Source organism: Aulonocara stuartgranti (genome assembly GCF_965226115.1).
Source record: "Aulonocara stuartgranti genome assembly, chromosome: 7".
In the NCBI taxonomy this organism is placed as follows: Eukaryota; Metazoa; Chordata; class Actinopteri; order Cichliformes; family Cichlidae; genus Aulonocara; species Aulonocara stuartgranti.
In genome coordinates, this window is record NC_138945.1 from 14,428,317 (window position 1) to 14,452,978 (window position 24,662).

At 43.7% G+C, this 24,662-nt stretch overlaps 1 protein-coding gene across 1 annotated transcript in view; it reads left to right on the forward strand.

Moving 5' to 3' along the window:
* Window positions 1-24,662, forward strand: part of LOC309711614 (synaptic vesicle glycoprotein 2C-like) — a 69,243-nt gene that overhangs the window by 38,372 nt on the left and 6,209 nt on the right. The window contains exons 5-12 of the mRNA XM_082542031.1: window positions 14,626-14,759; window positions 16,176-16,265; window positions 16,351-16,461; window positions 16,582-16,670; window positions 17,905-18,069; window positions 19,633-19,766; window positions 23,757-23,960; window positions 24,116-24,275. Of these exons, the coding sequence (XP_082398157.1) occupies window positions 14,626-14,759; window positions 16,176-16,265; window positions 16,351-16,461; window positions 16,582-16,670; window positions 17,905-18,069; window positions 19,633-19,766; window positions 23,757-23,960; window positions 24,116-24,275 (1,087 nt within the window). The remainder of the gene's footprint in view (window positions 1-14,625; window positions 14,760-16,175; window positions 16,266-16,350; window positions 16,462-16,581; window positions 16,671-17,904; window positions 18,070-19,632; window positions 19,767-23,756; window positions 23,961-24,115; window positions 24,276-24,662) is intronic.

The following is a 24,662-nucleotide window of genomic DNA, read 5'->3' on the forward strand; positions in this document are numbered from 1 at the left end:
GCCGGGTCGCGGGGGCAGCAGCCTAAGCAAAGAGGCCCAGACCTCCCTCTCCCCAGCCACCTCCTCCAGCTTATCCGGGGGAATACCAAGGCGTTCCCAGGCCAGCCGAGAGATATAATCTCTCCAGCGTGTCCTGGGTCTGCCCCGGGGCCTCCTCCCGGTGGGACATGCCTGGAACACCTCACCCAGGAGGCGCCCAGGGGGCATCCTTGTCAGATGCCCGAACCACCTCAGCTGGCTCCTTTCGATGTGGAGCAGCAGCTGCTCTACTCTGAGCCCCTCCCGGATGGCCGAACTTCTCACCCTATCTCTAAGGGAGAGGCCAGCCACCCTTCGGAGGAAGCTCATTTCTGCCGCTTGTATCCGCGATCTCGTTCTTTCGGTCACTACCCACAGCTTGTGGCCATAGGTGAGGGTAGGGACGTAGATCGACCGGTAAATTGAGAGCTTCGCTTTTACACTCAGCTCCCTCTTCACCACGATGGACCAGTGCAGCGTCCGCATTACTGCAGCTGCAGCCCCAATCCGTCTGTCGATCTCCGGCTCCCTTCTCCCATCACTCGCGAACAAGACCCCGAGATACTTGAACTCCTCCACTTGGGGCAGGAACTCATCCCCGACCCGGAGTGGGCACTCCACCCTTTTCCGGCTGAGAACCATGGCCTCAGATTTGGAGGTGCTGATCCTCATTCCCGCTGCTTCACACTCGGCTGCGAACCGCTCCAGTGCGAGCTGGAGGCCCTCACCCGATGAAGCCAACAGAGCCACATCATCTGCAAAAATCAGAGATGAGATTCTGAGGCCACCAAAGCGAAAGCTTGGCTGCGCCTAGAAATCCTGTCCATAAAAATTATGAACAGAACCGGAGACAAAGGGCAGCCCTGGCGGAGCCCATCACCCACCGGGAATGAGTCCGACTTATTGCCGGCAATGCGAACCAAGCTCTTGCAACGGTCGTGTAGGGATCGAATGGCCCGTAGCAATGGGCCAGACACCCATATTCCCGCAACACCTCCCACAGGACACCCCGAGGGACACGGTCGAATGCCTTCTCCAAGTCCACAAAACACATGTAGACTGGTTGGGCAAACTCCCATGCACCCTCAAGTATCCTGGAGAGGATAAAGAGCTGGTCCAGTGTTCCGCGACCAGGACGAAAACCGCATTGTTCCTCCTGTATCCGAGGTTCGACTAGCGGACGAACTCTCCTTTCCAGCACCCTGGCATAGACTTTCCCAGGGAGGCTGAGGAGTGTGATCCCCCTGTAGTTGGAACACACCCTCCGGTCCCCTTTCTTGAAGATGGGGACCACCACCCCGGTCTGCCAGTCCACAGGTACTGCCCCTGATCTCCACGCAACATTGCAGAGGCGTGTCAACCAGGACAGCCCTACAACGTCCAGAGCCTTCAGGAATTCGGGGCGGACCTCATCAACACCAGGGGCTCTGCCACCAAGGAGTTGTTTAACTGCCTCAGTGACCTCGCCCCCGGAAATTGGCGGGTCATTCCCCTCATCCCCAGACTCTGCTTCCTCCTCGGAAGACGTGTCAGTGGGATTAAGGAGGTCCTCGAAGTATTCCTTCCACCGCCCGACAATTTTCTCAGTCGACGTCAGCAGCGCTCCGCCAGCACTATACACAGTGCAGGTAGAGCACCGCTTTCCCCTCCTGAGACGTCTGACGGTTTGCCAGAATCTCTTCGAGGCAGCCCGAAAGTCTTTTTCCATGGCCTCTCCGAACTCCTCCCACACCCGAGTTTTTGCTTCAGCCACTGCCCGAGCCGCATTCCGCTTGGCCTGTCGATACCTGTCGGCTGCCTCCGGAGTCCCACAGGCTAACCAAGCCCGATAGGACTCCTTCTTCAGCCTGGTGGCTCCCTTCACCTCTGGTGTCCACCATTTGGTTCGGGGATTACCACCACGGCAGGCACCAACCACCTTGCGACCGCAGCTCAATGCAGCAGCTTCGGCAATGGAGACGCTGAACATGGTCCATTCGGACTCAATGTCCCCAGTCTCCCTCGGAATGCTGTTGAAGCTCTGCCGGAGGTGTGCGTTGAAGATCTCGCGGACTGGGGCCTCTGCTAGACGTTCCCAGCACACCCTCACTACGCGTTTAGGTGCACCAGGTCTGTCCAGCGTCTTCCCCCGCCACCTGATCCAACTCACCACCAGGTGGTGATCAGTTGACAGCTCAGCCCGTCTCTTTACCCGAGTGTCCAGAACATATGGTCGCAGGTCTGCTGATACGATTACAAAATCGATCATCGACCTACGGCCTAGAGCATCCTGGTGCCACGTGCACTTATGGACACTCTTATGTTCGAACAGGGTGTTCGTTATGGCCAAACTGTGATTAGCACAGAAGTCCAATAACAGAGCACCGCTCGGGTTCAGATCAGGGAGGCCGTTCCTCCCAATCACGCCCCTCCAGGTCTCGCTGTCGTTACCCACGTGAGCATTGAAGTCTCCCAGCAGGACAACAGAGTCTCCAGGTGGAGCACCCTCCAGCACCCCCCCCAGGGACTCTAAGAAGGCTGGGTACTCTGAACTGCCACTCGGCGCATAAGCACAGATGACAGTCAGGACCCGTTCCCCGACCCTAAGGCGCAGGGAACAAACCCTCTCGTCCACCGGGAAAAACCCCAACGTACCGGCAGCAAGCCGAGGGGATATTAGGATACCCACCCCAGCCCGCCGCCTCTCACCAGGGGCAACTCCAGACTGAGACAGAGTCCAGCCCCTCTCCAGGAGACTGGTTCCAGAGCCCAAGCCATGTGTAGAGGTGAGCCCGACTATATCTAGCCGGTACCTCTCAACCTCACGCACTAACTCAGGCTCCTTCCCCACCAGTGAGGTTACATTCCATGTCCCTATTGCCAGTCTTGGCAGCCGGGGGTCAGTCCGCCAGGGCCTCCGCTCCTGGCCGCCACCCGGCACACAATGCACCCGACCCCTATGGCGCCTCCTGCGGGTGGTGGGCCTGCGGGAGGATGGGCCCATGTCTCCTCTTCGGGCTGTGCCCGGCCGGGCCCCAGTGCTACGTAACGATTTGCTAATTCTTTCGCACAACTGTAGGGAAGCCTGCCTATGAAATGGATCAAACAAATCCAGACTGGGTACCAACGTTACACATGGGGCACTCAGAAATGCGAACGTGATGGTTAAGGTTAACAAGATACGTGAAGATATTGGGGTAGGACAGTGGCAGTAAGTCGTCTGGGTCTTTACTCCACTGCCGTATTTCATATGGGTCCACATTTGCGATGCACTCTACTTTTTTTTTTCAAGTACCGCTGCTTCGCCTCTGGACGCAATCGGTCTCTATACCCTCCGTTTTCTTTTGAGCTGCTTTTACGCATATTTCTTGTCGTCGTTCCAACACTGTGTGTTTGTTTTGATTTGTGGACCCGGAAAATGCCACCGCGCTCCCACAATACATTGCAGCGTGCAGCGTCAACTCCAAAGCCCTATCATCTGATTTCCTGAGGTCAGATGGCCCAGGGTGTGAGTGGGCATTAAGGCATATGGGAAGGGATCTCAAAACTGGATTATAGATGGCAGACAGTCGGTGTCGTAAACCCCCGCCTCTGTTCAAAGATGGTTGCTCACAGTGGACATAGATGGCTTCTTTCACTCCTCTTTCAAACCACTGTCCTCTCTGTCCAAAATGTGAACATTTGCATCCTCGAAAGAGTGTCCTTTATCCTTAAGATGCAGGTGGACTGCTGAGTCTTGTCCTGTGGAGGTGGCTCTTCTGTGTTGTGCCATGCGTTTGTGAAGTGGCTGTTTGGTCTCTCCAATGTAGAGGTCTGGGCATTCCTCGTTACACTGTACAGCATACACCACATTGTTAAGTTTGTGTTTTGGGGTTTTGCCTTTCGGGTGAATAAGTTTCTGTCTGAGTGTGTTGCTGGGTCTGAAATACACTGGGATGTCGTGCTTGGAGAAAACTCTCCTCAGTTTTTCTGATACACTGGCAGCATAGGGGATGACAATGTTATTGAGTCTGTCTTTCTTATCCTCCCTAGCTGGTGTCTGATCTTCTTTTCTGTGCCTCTTTGCTAACTTTATAAACGCCCAATTAGGATAACCGCATGTTTTGAGTGCTTCCTTTACATGTGTGTGTTCCTTCTTTTTCCCTTCAGGCTTAAAGGGAACATTTTTCTGCCCGGTGGTGTAGGGTCCTAATTACTCCAAGTTTGTGTTCCAGAGGGTGATGGGAGTCAAAGAGGAGTTACTGGTCCGTGTGTGTGGGCTTCCGGTAAACTTCAATGTTGAGGTTGCCATTCTCTTCTATGTGCACAGCATAGTCCAGGAAAGGCAAACAGTTATCCTTTGTGTCTTCACTGGTGAACTTACCAAAGTCCGGTAGAGGATCATCAGGGGGTCCTTTGTCCTTCTGTGGGGGGTCACTCCCACTGGGTTTAAATCTGGGTCTTTCCACCATTTGACCTTTAGAACTGAAGAAGCTTCTCGGATGAGAGGTGAAACGTCTTCAAGCAACTTAAAGAAGTCCAGACGCTTTTCTTTCCAAGCTCCTTAGACTACGATGACCTGGATGACTGAGAACCTTCACAGACAAACAAAAGATAAGCTACCCTCTAACGGGCCTTGAGACTGGAAAATAGCCAGTAAGGTTAACTATGTAGATGCTTTGTAATATTTTGCATAATATTTCATATTTTTCACCAGCAGGCAATTACTTAAAACACATATTTTGCAGGTGGTTAAATGAAACCATCTGTTAACATACCTAAAACCTGCCAGTAACTACGATGTTATTGTCCAGGTATTCGTCATCAACTTCATTTCTGTTCAGTTCTGTTTTAACAATTCAGTTCAATTCAATTTTATTTATACCATGGCAAATCACAACAGCATCGTCTCAAAGCACTTTATATTGCAACCTAGACCAAACAATAATACATAAAGAAAAAAAACCCCAACAATCATATGACACCCTATGAGCAAGCACTTTGGTAACAGCGGGAAGGAAAAACTTTAACAGGAAGAAACCTCCGGCAGAACCAGGCTCAGGGAGGGGCGGCCATCTTCTGCAACTGGCTGGGGAGAGAGAAGGAAGACAGGATAAAAGACATGCTGTGGAAGAGAGCCAGACATTAATAACAAGTATGATTCAGTGGAGAGAGGTCTATTAACACATAGCGAGTGAGAAAGGTGACTGAAGAAGAAATACTCAGTGCATCATGGGATTAAAGCATAAAAGCATAACTAAGGGAGGATTCAGGGTCACCTGATCCAGCCAAAACTATATGCTTTAGCAAAAAGGAAAGTTTTAAGCCTAATCTTAAAATAGAGATAGTGTCTTCTCCTGAATCCAAACTGGAAGCTGGATCCATAGAAGTGGAGCCTGAAAACTGAAGGTTCTGCCTCCCATTCTACTTTTAAATACTCTATGAACAACAAGTAAGTCTGCAGTGCGAGAGCAAAGTGCTCTAATGGGTGATATAGTACTATAAGGTCATTAAGATAAGATGGGGACTGATTATTCAGGGAAGCATGTATAATGTAAACAGAATTGGTCCTAGCACTGAACCCTGTGGAACTCCATAATTAACCTTAGTGTGTGAAGAGGACTCTCCATTTACATGAACAAAATGGAGTCTATTAGATAGATATGATACAAACCACTGCAGCACAGTACCTGTAATACCTACAGCATGCTCTAATCGCGCTAATAGGATATTATGGTCAACAGTATCGAACGCTGTACTGAATTCTAGCAGGACAAGCACAGAGATGAGTCCACTGTGAGAGGGAATAAGAAGGTCATTTGTAACCTTCATTAAACATGTTTCTGTACTGTGATGAGCTCTGAAATCTGACTGAAACTCTTCAAATAAGCCATTCTTTTGCAGATGATCTGTTAGTTAGTTCAGATCAACTACTCTTTCAAGTGAAAGAATAGTTTCGATGTGGATAACACATTTTATGTGCTAGAATGTAACGTGCTGACATCACATTTAATTCAGTATATCCCACCACCACTTCCTCTGCCTACCCTCCGTTTTAATTTGATTGCTAATTTTTTTTTTTAAATTACAGGTTGTATACAAGTTTATGTATCAATTGCTAAATTAAATTAATATTGATTACATTCTTTTAGAAATTATTATCAAATCAAATCAAATCACTTTTATTGTCACATCACATGTGCAGGTACATTGGTACAGCACATGTGAGTGAAATTCTTGTGTGCGAGCTTCACAAGCAACAGAGTTGTGCAAAATACAATAATGTAAACAAGCAAAATACAAGAATGGCTACATCTGAAACTAATAAATATATGTACAATATATAATAGTATATTATATATTGTGCAAAACAGTGGCATTACTGTACAGTATGGAGTGCATAATGTTAAAGTTCCAGTAGTGAAGGTGAGGTGTCTATGACGTGTTCAGCAGTCTGATGGCCTGATGGAAAAAGCTGTCTCTCAGTCTGCTGGTACGGGACCAGATGCTGCAGAACCTCCTTCCTGAGGGAAGTAGTCTGAACAGTTTATGGCTGGGGTGACTGGAGTCCTTGATGATCCTCCCCGCTTTCCTCAGGCACCGCTTCCTGTAGATGTCTTGGAGGGAGGGAAGCTCACCTCCAATTATCCGTTCAGAGCACCGCACTACTCGCTGGAGAGCTTTGCAGTTGTAGGTGGTGCTGTTGCCATACCAGGTGGTGATGCATCCAGTGAGGATGCTCTCAATAGCACAGTGATAGAAGGTCCTGAGGATGCGGGGGCTCATGCCGAATCTTTTCAGTCTCCTGAGAAAGAAGAGGCGCTGCTGCGCCTTCTTCACTATTTTGTTTGTGTGTACTGACCACGTAAGATCCTCAGCCAGATGTACACCAAGGAACCGGAAGCTGCTCACTCTCTCCAGAGCAGCGCCGTTGATGGTGATGGGGGTGTGTACTTCTCTGCACCTCCGGAAGTCCACTATCAACTCCTTTGTCTTTGCGACGTTGAGGGTGAGATGGTTGTCTTGACACCAGTGGGTCAGGGCGCTGACCTCCTCCCTGTAAGCCGTCTCATCACCATTGGTGATAAGACCCACCACTGTAGTGTCGTCCGCAAACTTCACAATGATGTTGGAGTTGTTAGTGGCTGTGCAGTCGTAGGTGTAGAGTGAGTACAGGAGAGGGCTCAGTACACACCCCTGTGGAGCACCAGTGTTCAGTGTGATGGGGGATGAGGTGATGCTGCCCAGTCTGACCACTTGGCGTCTGTCAGACAGGAAGCTAAGGATCCAGCTGCAGAGGGAGCTGCTCAGTCCTAGATCCTGCAGTTTCCTGTCCAGCTTCGAGGGAACGATGGTATTGAATGCTGAGCTGTAATCTACAAACAGCATTCTCACATACGTGTCTCTCTTCTCCAGGTGTGACAGGGCAGTGTGTAGTGTCAGGGCTATGGCATCATCAGTGGACCTGTTGTGGCGGTATGCGAACTGTAGAGGGTCCAGTGAGTCGGGTAGTGCAGAGCAGATGAAGTCCCTGACCAGCTTCTCGAAGCATTTGCTTACGATGGGGGTCAGGGCTACAGGTCGCCAGTCGTTCAATGAGGAGATGGTGGAGGATTTGGGTACAGGGACGATGGTGGCCATTTTGAAGCAGGCTGGGACTACAGACAGAGAGAGGGAAAGGTTGAAGATGTGCGTGAACACTCCAGCCAGCTGAGCTGCGCATGACTTGAGGACGCGGCCGGGAATCCCGTCCGGACCAGTAGCTTTGCGTGCGTTCACCTTCCTGAAGCACCTCCGCACATCCTCCTCAGACACAGTGTGCGCACTGACGTCATCCGCGGTGCGCACACTGTCCGGTCTCATGGTGTTCGCTGTGTCGAATCTAGCGTAGAATACGTTTAGATCCTCACACAGAGAGGCCGTGGTCTGCGGTGTGCTGGTTTTCCCTCTAAAGTCTGTGATCGTGTTTAGTCCCTGCCACATACTCCGAGGGTTGTCAAACTGTTGCTCCACCTTGTCCCTGTACTCACGTTTGGCTGCTTTGATCGTCTTCCGGAGTTGGTAATGTGCGTGTTTGTAGTCCGATGTGTTCGCGGAGGCAAAGGCGGTGCTCCGTGCCGCCAGTGCCACGCGAACATCTCCGTTAATCCAGGGTTTTTGATTTGGGAAGGATTTAACTGTTCTGGATGGGACGACATCTTCCACGCATTTCCTGATAAATCCGCAGACTGAGTCTGTGTATTCATCAATGTCCCTAGCAGCCACGTGAAACATTTCCCAGTCCGCGTGATCAAAACAGTCCCGCAGCGCAGACTCCGATTGGTCCGTCCAACAGTGCACCGCCCTCTGGGTTGGAGCTTCCTGTTTCAGCTTCTGCCTGTAGGCGGGCAGGAGCAGGATGGAGCGGTGATCTGATTGGCCGAATGGGGCGCGGGGGAGGGCTTTGTACGCATCCCGGAAAGAGGTGTAGCAGTGGTCGAGTAGCCGATCTCCACGAGTGTTAAAGTGGATGTGTTGGTGGAGTTTGGGTGAGACTTTCTTCAGGTTTCCCTTATTAAAGTCTCCGGCTGTGATAAACGCCGCCTCTGGGTGTGCGGTTTCCTCGCTGCTGATCGCGCTGTACAGTTCCCTGAGTGCTCGGTCAGTGTCGGCTTGTGGGGGAATGTAAACAGCCGTAATAATCACTGCTGTAAATTCCCTCGGTAGCCAGAATGGCCGGCACTTAATCATCAGGTACTCCAGGTCCGGTGAGCAGAAGGATTTGACCGGGTGCACGTTCGCATAATCACACCAGCTGTTGTTGATCATGAAACACACACCACCGCCTCTGCTTTTCCCAGTAAGATCCTGTGACCTGTCCGCGCGATGCACGGAGAACCCCGGTAGTTGTATTGCTTGTCCGATAGCCAGGTTTCTGTGAGGCAGATCACGCAGCAGTCCCGCATCTCTCGCTGGAATGAGATCCGTGCCCGAAGCTCGCACAGCTTGTTCTCCAGAGACTGCACATTAGCCAGTAATAAACTGGGTAATGGTGGTCTGTTAGTGCGCCGTCTCAGTCGAACCAGAACGCTAGATCTTCTCCCTCTGCGTCGGCGTTTGCGGCCTCCAGGGCCAGAGAACAAAGGCGTCTCAGGTGAGATGAATGGGGGGTCTGCAAACGGAGCGTCCGTGTTGCAAAACTTGAACTCCGGAAAGTTATAAGAAAGACCGTCTTTTATGTCCAGTAAGGTTTGTCGGTCGTACACAAGGAGACATGTGCTACTCGTGAAAAAATGAAGGAAAAGTAAAATTAAACACAGAAAAAAGCTGTTGCTTGGGGGAGCTCGCGACAAGGCTGCCATACTCGGCGTCATCTTGTTCTCTCTATTATAAGTATTAATTATTAGAGTCAGAGAGCAGGATAAAATAAAGATACACAGGTTCCTCAAAATTTGTCAGTTTCAACTTTCTAACCAATGGCTACGTAGTATTTCTCAACTTAACAGTGAGTGTCATCCCTTGCTTATCACAAAATGGTGATGACAAAATACCTAGTTCAAGGTTTTCACTAACCAGCGTGAGACGTTGTAGTGGGCATATCCATCTTTTAAATTCCACCTTGCATAACGAGGCGGCTGTGGCTCAAGAGGTAGGGCGAATCACCTATGAATCACCCACACATGCAGGGCCTTGGGGTAAAGGTGTGTCACCAGGGTGCAGGGGAGGCTTCCCCCCCCCTGTCCCCTTCTGGCTGCCTGTGCCTAAATTTTATCCCACAACTTAGACATTCACATTACTCACACTCTCATAACACATACATATAGGCACAGCTGGCTGCCGGCGGAGCTCACGGGCCCCAGATGAGTGACCCCTCATCTGGGGCTCTCCTCAGCTCTTTCTGGGATAGTGGTGCGGCTGCCCCTCTGTTGGTCTTCCTTGGTCTCTTGTGTTCTGAGGGCCTCTGGATGTCTGGAGTTTTGATCTCCTCCATACCTGCTTCATGCCCTGGAGGACGGGGCTATGGCTCTCCACACCCTCTAGCAGATCATTACATGAAGGAACCTTTTAAAAACAAGCGTGTTCATGCTCACAGGTGTACACACGGGTGCTCACACACACAAACTACACCCTTTTTTGGCTCCTACCTCAAAGCACACTGTGCGCTGTCGATCTTACGTGCTGCACAATAATGTTTAATATTTAGTATTTACTGTTATATTCCCATATATCATCGTGATGTTGTTTATTATGTTGCTCTTTCTTTTCTTCTGCTTGTTTTCTCTTTTTTCTTTCTCAACAGGTGATCCAGGTGATTGATATATGTCTTTTTTGTCTGCTTATTTTGTTGGTTTTTGTTTTTTGCCCTTTATCCCCGTCCCTCTTCCCCGCTGTTTTTCTTTCCTTCTTTCTTTTTCCCCTTTCTTTTCCCCAGTCAAATCTGTCCCGTATTTAGCAAGTGAAAATAAAATAAAATAAAATAAACAATAAAAGGTTAATCAAATAGACCATTACGGCAAGGCTGGGATGGTCTATTTGGTAAAGTAAATCCGTTGGGCATCTTTCTTCGCCTTTAGACAATAATTCTGATGGCAAAAGAGCCAAATGGGACATGCAAAAAAAAAAAAAAAATACATGACTGAATATAAAGTTTTAAATACCAAAAAAAAAAAAAAAGAGTTGATGGATTGCGTGTCGAAGTATGCTAGATCAACTCCAAGGTCCCCCTGATGCATCCACTGGAGTGTGAGTATGTGTGTGAGTTGTAGATATGGTGTTTGTGTGAATGTGTGTGTGATTGGGAGAATGAGACTTTAAGTACTCAGAGTAAAAAAGTGCTACATACCTAAAAAACAATCTATATCATATATGTTATTTTTTGCTTTTTACATGAGGAACACACACATGCACACACACCCACACACACACACACACACAGAGAAAGAAACACAAAGTGTAAGCAAAAGCTGACATTGCTGCGTTTAAAGTAAGGGCAAAGTGATGCAATGTGCTCGCAACTTTACTGGCCCAGGTTCCAAAGTGGAGAGGTTTCCCACTGTTAGGAGAGACTCACATCACCAGTTTGAACATTACTGCAAAAAGAAAAGGCATTAACGTCGGACTTGGCGGTACTGCTCCACTCTTGATGATACCCCCTGCAGTAGTAAGGCATGCACATCACAACACGATACATAACATCCAGTGAGCCTCGCAAATAATTCCCCCATCGTGGGGCTTAATTTAGAAATCAAGACCCATCAGGGGGGCACACAAACACATAGCAGGTGGCGATGTAGGTGGAAACCACAGCAATAACAGCAGCACAAAAAAGCAACAAAGTGTCTGTCAGTCTGCACAATAAATATATACATGAAGGGCACTAAAATGTACAGAGTTGTGTTAGGCAAGCAAGGTTCATCTGGACATACAGCATTTTTATTTTAAAAGAGCATTCTTTTTAATCAAATCCTTTTAGGAGACTATAATTGAAAACCAATGGTTTTGCTCATTTATTGGAATTTTATGACAAACTGTTTGAGGTTGTGAAAAAAATGCAAAAAGTTGACTCATATAGTTAATCTCATATAGTGAAGGAGAGGAGGTGTGTCAGAGCATATGAACAAAAAATGAGCTAACTGAAATCAATCAGGAATGGGGGGCTGCAGATAAAGAAAGAGGAGCAGAGAAATAGATTAGGAAGACATGGCAAAAGAGAAGCGAAGAGGGCTCTGATTTATGAGGCCTGCATCGGGGATAATCAAAAGGTGAAGGGATACAGGAGAGGGCTAAAGGGAGGCAAAACAAAGACAGAGTGAGAGAGTGAAACTGTTACACAACAGAGGAGCAGAGGAGGAGAGGAGGAGGAGGAGGAAAGCTTCTTGTTTGCCATGGTCCTGGTGATCAGATATAATGGAGTTTGCTCTTGGACACTGGCCATCAGGATGTTGTCTCTGCTGGAGACTATTCTGTGACTGTGTGACACTATAGTGTGGGGGCACAGGGTTGATTAAGTTCCTACACCAAGTGGTGTTCTTTATTTAGAATGAAGCTACAACACCAACTTTTTAAGCAGGTAAAGAAAACATGTTGAGGAAGTGCAAACTTCTTCAGTCTGTGCAGCTTCACATTTCATAAACACTACCTCTGATTTCATTTCACACTGAATGAACTTGGAGAAATTTTGAATTTTGGGCTCACACTTTTGAAAATAGTTCACATTGAGCTTTTTTCCCATTCCCAGCACCCATGCAGTAAAGTAAAGTAACAGTATCTACCTTTAGGAACTACTACTGTGAAACTAGAGAAAAGGCACCTAAACAACAGGAAATGGCAATAAGGAGGAAAGAAGTGGTAACAAAAATACAGAAAAGACAGATGGAAGTAACTATAAAGAAACACTGGACAACACAATATCAAAACAGGGACCAGGACTCAGCAAATACAAATAGAAAATTTAAGACCATGACAGTACTGACTACACATGGCAAGTAAGCACCTTAGCTTTCCTATTAAACTCTTAGTGATATCAAAATATCAGTAGAATGTGAAAAATAATCTGCAAATAAATTCATAACATAAATGTATTTTCTTTAATGTATGTATTCATTTATTTACTTTTAACTTAAAGAATTTGTATAGACACGCAGGCCATATACTATCCAGCAGTGGGTGCCGCAGAACCCTCTGCGACACATTTTTAAAGTGATACAGCAATAAATGGACATCTCCGTGACAAATACATGGGATTTCTCATAAATGCTTTACAACGATTTTGCCAGTAGAATACTGTTATTGTAAAACAGAGCTAAACTCAGTATGTCTCTGAGTCAGCGGGTAAAAATAGTTGCATTGTGTTCTGTTCCTGCAAGTACTACTACTTATGTATAAGTACCAAAAATTAGAAGTAACTGTTTAATGAGAAAAAAAGAAGAAAAATTAGTGTGCGGTGAAGCTCACAAGCATACACAGAAAGATATTTCTGTCTTATAGGTCATAAATGGCTCCTAAGAATCTAAAGATAGAAGCTTACATTCTAAAGCTCTCCAGTGGCCGTCAGAGTGCAGGAGCGACTGAGTGTGAGAGGGCTTATAATTGAGGTCAATTGATTAGACGCCAGTGTTGTAACACATTTTTTCTACAAGATGCAGCAATGTGTGGGTAATAAGTTCTGCCGCAGTGCTTCCATTGACTTGTAGATAACTGTGTGTGTGTGTGTGTGTGTGTGTGTGTGTGTGTGTGTGTGTGTGTGAGAGTGAGAGTGTGATTTTAGCTTTTTAAGGTGCTAAAAATGGGTTAAAGTAAAGAAGCACATAAATCACAATAAAAAATGGCCAGTTCAAGTGTGATGTGTGTCACAGTGCAACATGTGTCTCTTTAAGACTTTTCTGTCTGTGAGTCTTTGTGCATGCTTGTGTGTGTGCAAGTGTGTCTGTGTTTATGCACGTACCCTATGTACATGCTTTAAAATTTGTGTGATACCACTAAGCAATGGCCAAGGACAGTGTGTGTGTGTGCGCGCGTGTGTGTGTGTGTCGGTGTACTGTATGTGTATTTCAGCAGTGTTCACTTACTGTAGAGGAGGGACATAAATCTTGCTGAGTGTCTGAATCAGTCAGCCATCTCCTCTAGTCCATTATAGCCATAATCCCCCTAATGAGGTTTGTACTGGTACAGGCTAGAGCAGCGCCACAGGCCACGCACACGCACACACACACTTGTATGTCCATGCTAATACACTTTTCTATTGTTAATTTTTGCATACAGACTTTGCTGTGTGAGTAGACAGGATGGCTTCCAAACATATAGGTACTCCATCATATATTGCTACAACTTGTTGATGGTCTTTGCAGAATGTCCTTTGGAGCTTTTGAAACTTTTAGAGAAATCACAGAGTACTTTTGTATTTGATGTTTTTCAGATTTTAGTACTGGGATGGAGCCAGTGTCAAAAGATCTCTGTTCTTTTTCAGAACACATAGTGACCAACATATCGTTAGAAAGTGATAATTAAAGTATTTTTGTTTTTTCATTAGATCATTTTAAAGACATCATGTTTTGTCTCTTTTGTTTTTTCTATTATGGGACCAAATCCTAAGGGGACTCGTTGAATCTCTACTAGAATATTATTATAACATTTTGTAGAGGATTAAATCTTTCTTAATTGTGAATACAGTGCATTAGACACCACAAACTGTTTTTTTCAGGCACAGTTTTGTAAAAGCAGCTAAATCAGCTTAAATAACCACACCTAAGAAATTTTCCAGTTGGATGTCGAAAAGAGTCATGTGGCCTGCCAGTGAGATCAGCTGATCTGACAGGAATGCTGAGAGACTTGACTTTATGGCCCACCTGAACTAATGCAATGCTCAGTTTTGGAGCCTATCACAGCTACAATAGGGTGGACAGGTTGCCAAGCTGATGCAGGGCTAACACAGAGAGACAGACAACCATTCACGCTCACATTCACACCTATGGGGAATTTAGCAGTTAACATAATTCCACTAACTGCATTTCTGTCCAACCTTGAGGGACAGAAAAAAAAGCTACAGCAAGTATACATGTGTGCTTGAATTTAAGTTTTATGTCTTCTTGTGCAACGGGGACTGAGCTCACAACGTGATGCTATGCCACATTATTTCTAACTGTCCTTGTGTGTGCATGGTTCTCTGTGCAGGCTGGAGTTTCAGCATGGGATCAGCCTACCAGTTCCACAGCTGGCGAGTGTTTGTGGTGGTGTGTGCGCTGCCCTGTGTCTCTGCTGTGGTAGCTCTCACTTTTATGCCTGAAAGCCCCCGTTTCTACCTGGAGGTAAAGGAGATGTTTAGTATATGAACTGTTCCCGCTTGCTTGCAACTTGTTCATTCTTCTTTGCCATAAAGCTCAATTAAAATCACATTAGTGAGCCACACTGATGGACTGGGTAACATGTCTTCCTCATTATAAAGAAAAGACACTCTTACAGAGAACCATTAGCCTTATTATTTAAAGAAAAGAATAATTATGATTCTTGTAGATATCAGACAAAATCAGACCGTAGTGAAAAACAATCTTGATGTCACTTTTTAAGTCAACTTTTTTCTGATTGGCTGCCCACTAAGATACATATTAAACTACAGGTAGGTGAGCTTTAGCGCCCTATTAGGCAAGCGATGAATTTAGTTAAAACTCAAAATCACAGTAATTACTTGTACATATGCTGACCTCATTATTTGAAACTTAAACACTCACTACTGTAGCAGTGTATATAAAGAACATGAAAATGGAAAGTAAAACTGTAACAGGTGAATTTGAAACTTTATGAAGATGTATTTATCCTCTATTATTTCTGATCATTATTTATTATTACACATAAAATATTCATAGAGGGAGATGCAAAGTGTACTACTAAGACTTCCACTGGGGTGTAATAAAGAAAAAGAATTATAATTTTAAACTTAAAAGCAGATGTTACAAAGAGTATGCATTTTTATGTGTTACCAATGGAGAAGTCTAGTCTCCCTACACACAGTGGAATCCTAAACTCCAGATGGCTATTGCAGTGAGCATTAAATGCTTCCCACTTTTAGACTTTTATACCACCTTGGAGGACTAAAAGTCTAAAGGAGCCTCTGACAGAGCCTGTTGTCCAACTAGTATGATGTGTAGCAAGAGTGTGCAGTGTTCTTCATTACATTGACCACTTTGTGGTGCTTCCCTCTCTACACAACACATGTATGGACCTCAGAGTATTCCCCATGGAGCTCAGCCAGCCTTTATCAGTTTTTTCAGTTTCTTAGAGTCACTCTCTCTGATGCTGCCTCCCTAACAAAAAGCTGCAAAGAAAAAATAAATCACTGGCACACAATGAAGCTTTTTTTTTTTTCTCACAAAGTGGATACCATCTGTTAGATGCCCTTGCATGAAACTGAAGTTTATGTACAATAATTGCTTTATATTATCCTTTTATCAAAAAGAACAAATTAAATGAAACAAAATCATTCTCCTAGGAGAACAGCAAAAAGCTTATTTTCAGCCTGCTCTTCTTAATAAGCTTACTTATTAGGACAGCAGTGTGGAGATTCTGATGCTGGGGTTGGGGCATAGAGGTGAAGGTCACTGTGCAACACATGAAATAGACTTTACACACAGATATATAAATTGCATACATGTGCTATTCACTGTGTATGTGGAGTGTTAATATTGAAATCCAGCATATATATCCAAATTATGATAACTATTCCCCAGATGGGTAAACATGACGAGGCCTGGATGGTGCTCAAACACATCCATGACACGAACATGCGTGCCCGCGGAGAGCCAGAGAGAGTCTTCACTGTGAGTACACCCCGGGCTTTGCTCTCCATCATTCCTGCTGCTGCAAAGCCATTGGCAGATGACTGATCAGTGTCTCCCCCTGCAGGTGAACAGGATAAAAATCCCCAAACAGCTGGATGAGCTGGTAGAGATGCAGAATGAGTCAGCCAACCCTGTACTCAAGGTCCTCTTCAAGATCAGGGCTGAACTCAGAGGAGTAGGAGACTCTTTATGTCCTGTTTGTTAACCTTCACTTTTGTTGCTGCATTTTCTTTTATAGTCAATATTTATGGTTGCTATGAATAAAATTCACCAAAACCTTTTTCTTTTATATCAGATCTGGTTGACATTCATGAAATGTTTCAACCACCCAGTGAAAGAAAACACTATGAAGCTGGCTGCAGTCTGGTTTACTTTGTCCTTTGGGTAAGACAGTTATTACACATCCCATATAGTTCTACTTCTGCACTTTGAATGTGTTGTTACTGTTGGCTTTGATCATGTTCAGATATGCTGTTTTTTGCTCTGGATGATGCATAGCTAATATAGATTTCTGTTATGCCCTTGGCACCAAAGTAGATGTTCTCTCACTTATATCTGCCTGATGAGCCGTGGTCAGTTAGATTACATTTAATTTGTGTCTTTTATTGCTTTTATTTTACATCATATTTATGACAGTTTTTCTGTTGCAAGCTTTCTATGATTGACTGGATTTTTTCCATTTGAAACCCCAAGTCAAATACAATGTTTTTTTTGTTTGTTTGTTTGTTTGTTTAAAAAAACTGGTATTCAATTACACCTCATACTCTACCTCTGCAAGAAAACATCAACATCAGGGCAATGGCTTTGAACTTGTGGTCAGTTAACGCTGCACTGTCCTAATGACTTTGTGGCAATTTAGACAAAGCAGTATCATTTAAACAAAGACAGTTTCATGTCTTTTACCTTCCACCTAACCATCTGCATATATGTACACCCAGATAAATATTTCTCAGCAGATGTTGTGCAGTAGTGTTGCATCTGACTCATGTTCTTTTAATATAGATCCTTATGGAAAGACTAAAGCAACTCAAAGAAAGATGTTAGCAAAGAAAATAAAGAAAAAGACAGGAGCACTGGGAACCTGGCTGTACGGTAAAGACAGAAGCAAATGAAAAAAAGCATATATTGAGTTGTAGGTGAGTCTGGGCACTAAGGAAGGAGAAACTAACGCGTATCGATTGGCTAGACAGCGAGATAGAGCCAGAAAGGATGTGCAGCAGGTCAGGGTGATTAAAGATTGAGATCGAAATGCGCTAGCAAGTATAAAAAGTGTGTTAAGAAGATGGCAGAAGTACTACGAAGAGCTTATGACTGAAGAAAATGAGAGAGAGAGACAAGTGGAGATGGAGCAAAGATGGTGAATCAGCAAGTGTGGAGGATTAATAAAAAGAAAGTGTGGTCAGCTATGACAAGGATGCGGAATGGAAAAGCTGTTGGTCCAGACGGGATACCTGAGAAGGTATGGAGATGAGAGAGAGCAGTGGATCTTTTAACCAGTTTGTTTAACGCAATTCTGCAGAATAAGTTGATGGAGAATAGAGAAAGTGACTATTACTAGAGGTTATTAAAAATGACCATATGTAACGCAATTTAATACAGAATCTTTTGCTGTGTTCAGGTACTACGGGCTGTCTGTGTGGTTCCCAGATGTCATCAAGCACCTTCAAGCTGACGAGTACGCCTCCAGAGTGAAGATTCATAACAATGAACGCATTGAAGACTTCACTTTCAACTTCACCCTGGAGAACCAGATCCACAGAAATGGGGTCTTTGTAAATGACAGGTACGCCAGGCTTGGTGCACAAACTGACTTCTATTTGAATACTTTCCAGTGATCTTCAGCTTTCTCAGACACCGATATCAAGAGTGGGAGAAATTATTAAAACTAGCTACAGGGTAACACATTGTGATCTAAACCTGTAAGCCTCTTTTAGCACAATGTTGAGTTTAAAGCTGCTTGTCCTGTTGTGGGATAGCAGTACTATTTGTCATTCCCACAAACAACACACCACTGCAGGTAATATAAATCTTTCCTCTTTCTCGTCTGCCACCAGGAAATTAAAAAGCTTATCTCTCTTCCTTATTCTTTCTTACGGTCTCTCTCTCACCCATATACACACATCTGGTCCTCCTCCTCCTCCTGGTTACAATTCTCACAAACAGAGCCGAGCGAAGACACATTGATATGCTGTTTTTGTTCTTTTTGCCTTCTCACTGGAGACCAGAATGCATTTATTATAAGAGATTAAATCAAAAACAGTACCATGTACTGTGTATCGTGGTGTGAAATAGCACACATAGATAACTGACTGCTAAGGCCAGACATCCTGAAGGGAGGAGATGCTGGTGGTTTTCAAACTGTGGGACATATACCATTGGTGGGGAACAGATCCACTGTAGATGGGGTGCAGCTGACCATGGAAAAATATGGAGTGGAACTGAACAGAATAAATATGTTTTTTGAAGATAAAATAAACAACAACAAAAAAACAGTTTCCTGATGCTGTCATGCTGACCAGTACTTCGATAAAATTCAACTTGGATTATTTTTTTTATTTATTATTATTATTTTTGCTGTTCCTGAATGATAAAAAAAAAATGTGGAGAATGGAGGGTGAACTGAAGTGGGAAATTCCTGGTTCTGCTGGAGGACAGTGACCTTTTTTGTTTTTGTAATTTTGCCTCTTTTAGCACCACAGTGAATCTTAAATCAAACCAATACATCATGTGATTAAAGTGCTGGCTTTCAACTTTAATTTGAGGGGCTCAACAAAAGTATTGCATTAACTGTTGAATTGTTGTAGAATTACAGCTATTTGTATCCATAGTTCCCCAGTTTGAGACACTCAAATGGAAGTGGACAGTATTATTATTATATTAGTATTAGTATTATAAAGAATATCATACATTCTGGTTTTAAGTGCTTTATCTGTTCAGTTACAGATGTCCTCAATGCCTAATTAATTCAGTAAAAAGTAAAAGGCCTTGTATCTCCAAAAATAAAAAAATGTTAGTAGAAATATTTCAAATTTCTGCTGAGGTTTTATATCAGGTTAAATGCAGCTATTCACTTCCATCTAGCAGCCTTTGTTACATCTAATTTCTAATATTCCATCTTAAGAAGTTTGAAATTGGACCGTTTGGTTTGCATTCAGCAATTCATCCCTGCCTTTGTTGTCTGTGCAGACACTGAAATAGTGACTCTGCATTTCCCTGGTTTGAAGGAAAATTATCTGCCATCACCCTAATTGTCAATAATATGTGTTGCATATCGCTGTCAGTAGGTGCTTCTTTCTTGCAATAACTCCATCCTTGTCCACTTCCTATTTTTATTTTTATTTTTTAGGTTCATCAGTATGAGATTTAAGGCAGTCACGTTCATCGACTCATCTTTTCTCAACTGCTACTTTGAAGATGTCTCCTCAGTAGGATCCCTTTTCAGGAACTGTACCTTTGTAGACTCCTTCTTTTACAACACAGGTAAACCACATCTGTAAAATGCACACTTATTCAGGGCACTTCTCTTCTGCCTTTCCAGAACAAAGGCACTTCTCTCCAACCCAGAAAATCCTATTAGGCTCTTGTTGCCTTATACATAAGTCTCACTCAGGCTCCCCGCCTCTGTCTGGCAGTTCATTATGGATCCAAACTTCTTGCTCAGAGAAGAAAGAATGGTTTTGAGCATTTTATACCTCTGCTTTATGCCTCTAAATTACTGCTTAACCTCTGTGCCCCCTGCACAGATTGCCTCTCTGAACTAACTGTGACTTTATTTAACAACAAAAAAGTGGGCCAAGCTGTGCTTGGGAGGACTGAAAATGGCAGTTTGTAACCACATGATGACTCCTGCAGAGATACATTTTCTTATGTGATTGTTCAGTCAGACAGTTATTTAGAAATATTTCTCTGTGCATGTGGATTTTTCTTTACTAAGGCGGTCTTGCTGATTACTGTTTTCTTTTTCAGGAACAAATTTAAAATTGCAGCAGCACCAAAAGTGTCAAACTGTACTGTTAATAAATCTAAGTTATGAAAGTGTAATCCAGTTATTTTAAGGCCGACAAAGAAACAAGTTGAACCAAAAGGCAAAGGCAGGAGAGGTGTTTTAAATGGTCTGAGAGAATTGGAGCTGAATCAGACCTTGAGGGAGCACATGGTAGAAAATCAGTCCCCTTCAGCACTCAGGAAAGCGCTGAATATAGCAACAGCATGGGCATGTCGGGTTTGCCAGTAATGCTCCATGAGATGTGAAATCTTTTTGCAATTGGAAATGTGTCTCTAGAGAGCAGAATTTCACGTATTGTGTGTTTGAGAGATGCTCTTCTGCATACCTTGGATTTAACGAGTGATTATTTGAGTTACTCCCCCCTTCCTGTCACCTTGAGATCGTCTAGCCACTCTCCTCTGGCATCAACAAAGCGTTTCTGTCCAGAGAACTGCCACACAATGGATATTTTACTCAAACAGCATGAACCAGCATCGTAGTTGTTTATATTTGTGCTGTTGTCTGTCTTTTAGTCTTTAGTCCTTTATCCTGCAGAGAAGACAAACCCCTGACCGTGGCTCAGGGGGTTGGGAATCGCATCTGTAACCGGAAGGTCGCCGGTTCGATCCCCAGGCTCTCTGTCCTGGTCGTTGTGCCCTTGGGCAAGACACTTTACCCTACTTGCCTACTGGTGTTGGCCAGAGGGGCCGATGGCGCGATATGGCAGCCTCGCTTCTGTCAGTCTGCCCCAGGGCAGCTGTGGCTGCAACTGTAGCTTGCCTCCACCAGTGTATGAATGTGAGAGTGAATGAATAGTGGTATTGTAAAGCGCTTTGGGTGCCTAGAAAAGCGCTATATAAATCCAATCCATTATTATCATTAACTCTGGTAGTACTGCAGTACTTTGGCTCTCTGTAGTAATGTTAAATGGACTGTGGTGTCATTTCCTATCCTGTCCAAGCAAACTTTTTAGGCAGTCAGTATTCTAATGATGCATAGCATCATAGCCATCAAGCTAAGTGCTGTTAGCTTTTTAGAGGACTGTATGTAAAGGGTTGTTCAGACAGGAAGAAGCTAGCAGTTATTTAGCAACTTATAAACACATCATGGAATGTCAATGAAATTCAAAAATTTGCAATTAGCAAATTACATTAGCAATGACAGGCAAATTAACTGTTAGCCACATAAACCAGGCAAATCCCAAATTATAGTTTTCTCAGCTAGCAGGCAAAACATGCTACAGTAAGGAGCTAGTTAGCAGAGGTGGGACCAAGTCATTGTTTTGCAAGTCTCAAGTAAGTCTCAAGTTATCCTCAAGTCTCAAGTCAAGTCTCAAGTAATGTCAGGCAAGTCAGAGTCGAGTCTCAAGTCACTGGTGTAAAAGTCCGAGTCAAGTCACAAGTCTGAAATTTTGAATTTCAAGTCCTTTCGAGTCTTTAAAAAAAAAAACGAAAAAATAATGTTGCAGTTATATGCTAAATGTAAATATTAGACCATGTAATTTTAAAATCTGTGTTTTTCTCAACACATGACAAAATAGTGAACTTAGAAAATATACACAAATTGTGAAATTGCACCTCTTTAAAATGCAGCTCAATTAAACCTAGCTCCAAGAATAATTTTCATCGACAGTTCTGAGATAAGCCGCATGTTATTCTTGGATGCGGTTGTAGGACCGGCTTTAAAATCGCATGACAAAAATATCATACACATTAAAAAAAACTGCATCACCAACGTAGCCTGGACAACATTTGCTAGTTAGATGAAGTCAGCTATCTCATCGTAGCATATTTATATGCATATTTATAATCATACGGTTCTTGGATTGAGTGCACACACTCATGAAGTTTAGTAACTTCAGGTCACTGCAACAAGCCCAGGTACAGTTTACCGACAGATGGGTGCAGGACCTTGAAATGCACCGTGTAGAACGAAAGACCATCGTACGTATCATAAGTTTACCAGTCTCACAAATTGTCGTCATAAATACATATTCGTTAACCGTTTATTAATAGGACCTTTGAGCTCAAGGGTAATTAATTAGTAGTGGAAATAATTTCTGGTACCCATCACAGAAATGTAGCAGTGACAACAATATTGTATGCTGTAATCGTACTGGGCAATTAGTGATACAAAAAACCTGTTTTATCCTGTGAATAAAAGTATATGTTTTTGTTAATGTACCATAATAACAGAAGCGAAACGCAATATTGTGTCAGGACAATTCACTATTTATGCACAATAAATAAAGGAGCATAGCGCGACAATTTCTGTTCAGCGCCAGACTTGCTTGTAACCTATATCACTAATTATGTTATGAAAATGACGTATTAACTACTAAAAAATACTGACCTTCGTGTAAATGCTTGGAGCAGACTAACCTGTGAGCTGGAGGGTTCTGGGACGTTATATTTGATCTTTGAATGGCTGCAATCCAGGCCATCCGTCGCGTCTTTCTTACTTCGGAAACATGGCTTGAACAATTTCTCTTCAACGACGTAATCCGATAACAACCGATCTCTTTACCCGTCGGCTTCCCGTGGCTGTTATGCGACCGGCTATTGCAGTTAATAATACAACGGCTTCTTGACATTTTTGTGTTTCTTTTTATCGCTGTGTGACTGATTTCAATTGAAAGCCTGCGTGCGCTACTACCGCTTGCCACGAGTTCCCAGAATCCTTTGCGGTTCTACCCGTGAATGACATCACATTTTCAATCTCTATATAATATGCATGTTAAATTTTATATTTTGGGTAAAATATCAAGTCTTTTCAAGTAAACCGGTTCAAGTCCAATTCAAGTCCCAAGTCATTGGTGTAAAAGTCCAAGTCAAGTCACAAGTCTTAGAACATTTTTTCAAGTCAAGTCTAAAGTCATAAAATTAATGACTTGAGTCTGACTCGAGTCCAAGTCATGTGACTCGAGTCCACACCTCTGCTAGTTAGTTTAAACTGGCATGACTGGAGTAAGAATGGCTTTGATCAAATGTGCCTATCAATACATCTGAATCTAACAAATAGCTAACATATTAATGAATCATGTCTTGTTTGTTACACTCATAATCTTCTTCTTTTTTTAACTTTCTTGTGTTCTTGGGTCATTTTTATGTTTACCCTTTTTGTCAGCTCCATGTTAACATTTATCTGTCTGCTTCTTCACGTCTTGCATCTGGTCTTAGGATATACATTGTTCACTTTTTTCAATTAGTTGTATTTTATGTAGTTTTGAGCCCAAGAGTCATGATCAGATTTGAGATTAAAGCTCATTCTTGTCTCGATATAACAAAGAAAACACTTTGTGTTTTTTTGTGCTTTTGTGCTTTTGAACATACTCTTAGGTGTTGGTTTCCATGTTACAATGCATAATGTCTTGTCTGCCACTGTTCGAGTTAATAGCAAGTGGTAGTAGAAGGTGACAGTCAGATACAAACTTTTAATCCCGGGTCAACATGTAAAACCTTTCTTTTTATCTTCTACATTTACAGATATTGATGACACCAAGTTGACAAATTCAAGGGTGATCAACAGCTCTTTTCACCACAACAAGACAGGCTGTCAGATGACATTTGATGACGATTACAGTGCCTACTGGGTCTATTTTGTCAACTTCCTGGGAACGTTGGCTGTGCTTCCTGGAAACATTGTCTCTGCTCTCCTCATGGACAAAATAGGACGCCTAAGCATGTTAGGTAGGATTTCCTTTCGATGTGGGATATGAATAGCAATTTTTCCCCTTGTTGTTCTAGTGTCATGTGCAGTTGGCTTTTGTGCCTGCAGTGACCTCTAGTGACGTGAATGAAGTTATTTCAAGTTTAAGATGTAAAGCTCATGCTGTGCTCTGCAGGAGGTTCCATGGTGCTATCAGGGATCAGCTGCTTCTTCCTTTGGTTTGGCACCAGCGAGTCAATGATGATCTTCATGCTCTGTCTCTACAACGGCCTCAGTATCTCCGCCTGGAACTCCCTGGATGTGGTCACCACTGAACTATACCCAACAGACAGGAGGTGAGTGGTGCACTTACTGCATATACTAACTTAGAATACAGGAAATAGTGTGGCTCTGTGCTTTATCACTGAGCAAACCAATATTTGTGCAAAATTTTGTCTTGTCAGTTCCCCCATATGAAAGAAAGATAAAGAAGAACACGTCTTTATTATTTCTTGTTTTTCAAGACTTTTCAAGAACTAGTCTTGCAGAGGCCTAAGGCCAAGAAACATTACAACAACAAAACAAAAAATCGAGTTTTTCCTCATGCTTGGAAGTTTTGCTTTGATCTTTGAATAAAACTAAGCAGTGCTGTGCTATAGCACTGCTTCAAAGTTGGGAAGTTTTGGGAGTGTTAAATAATTTCAAATTTACTTTGATAAGTAGCAACCTCAAACCTTTTATTA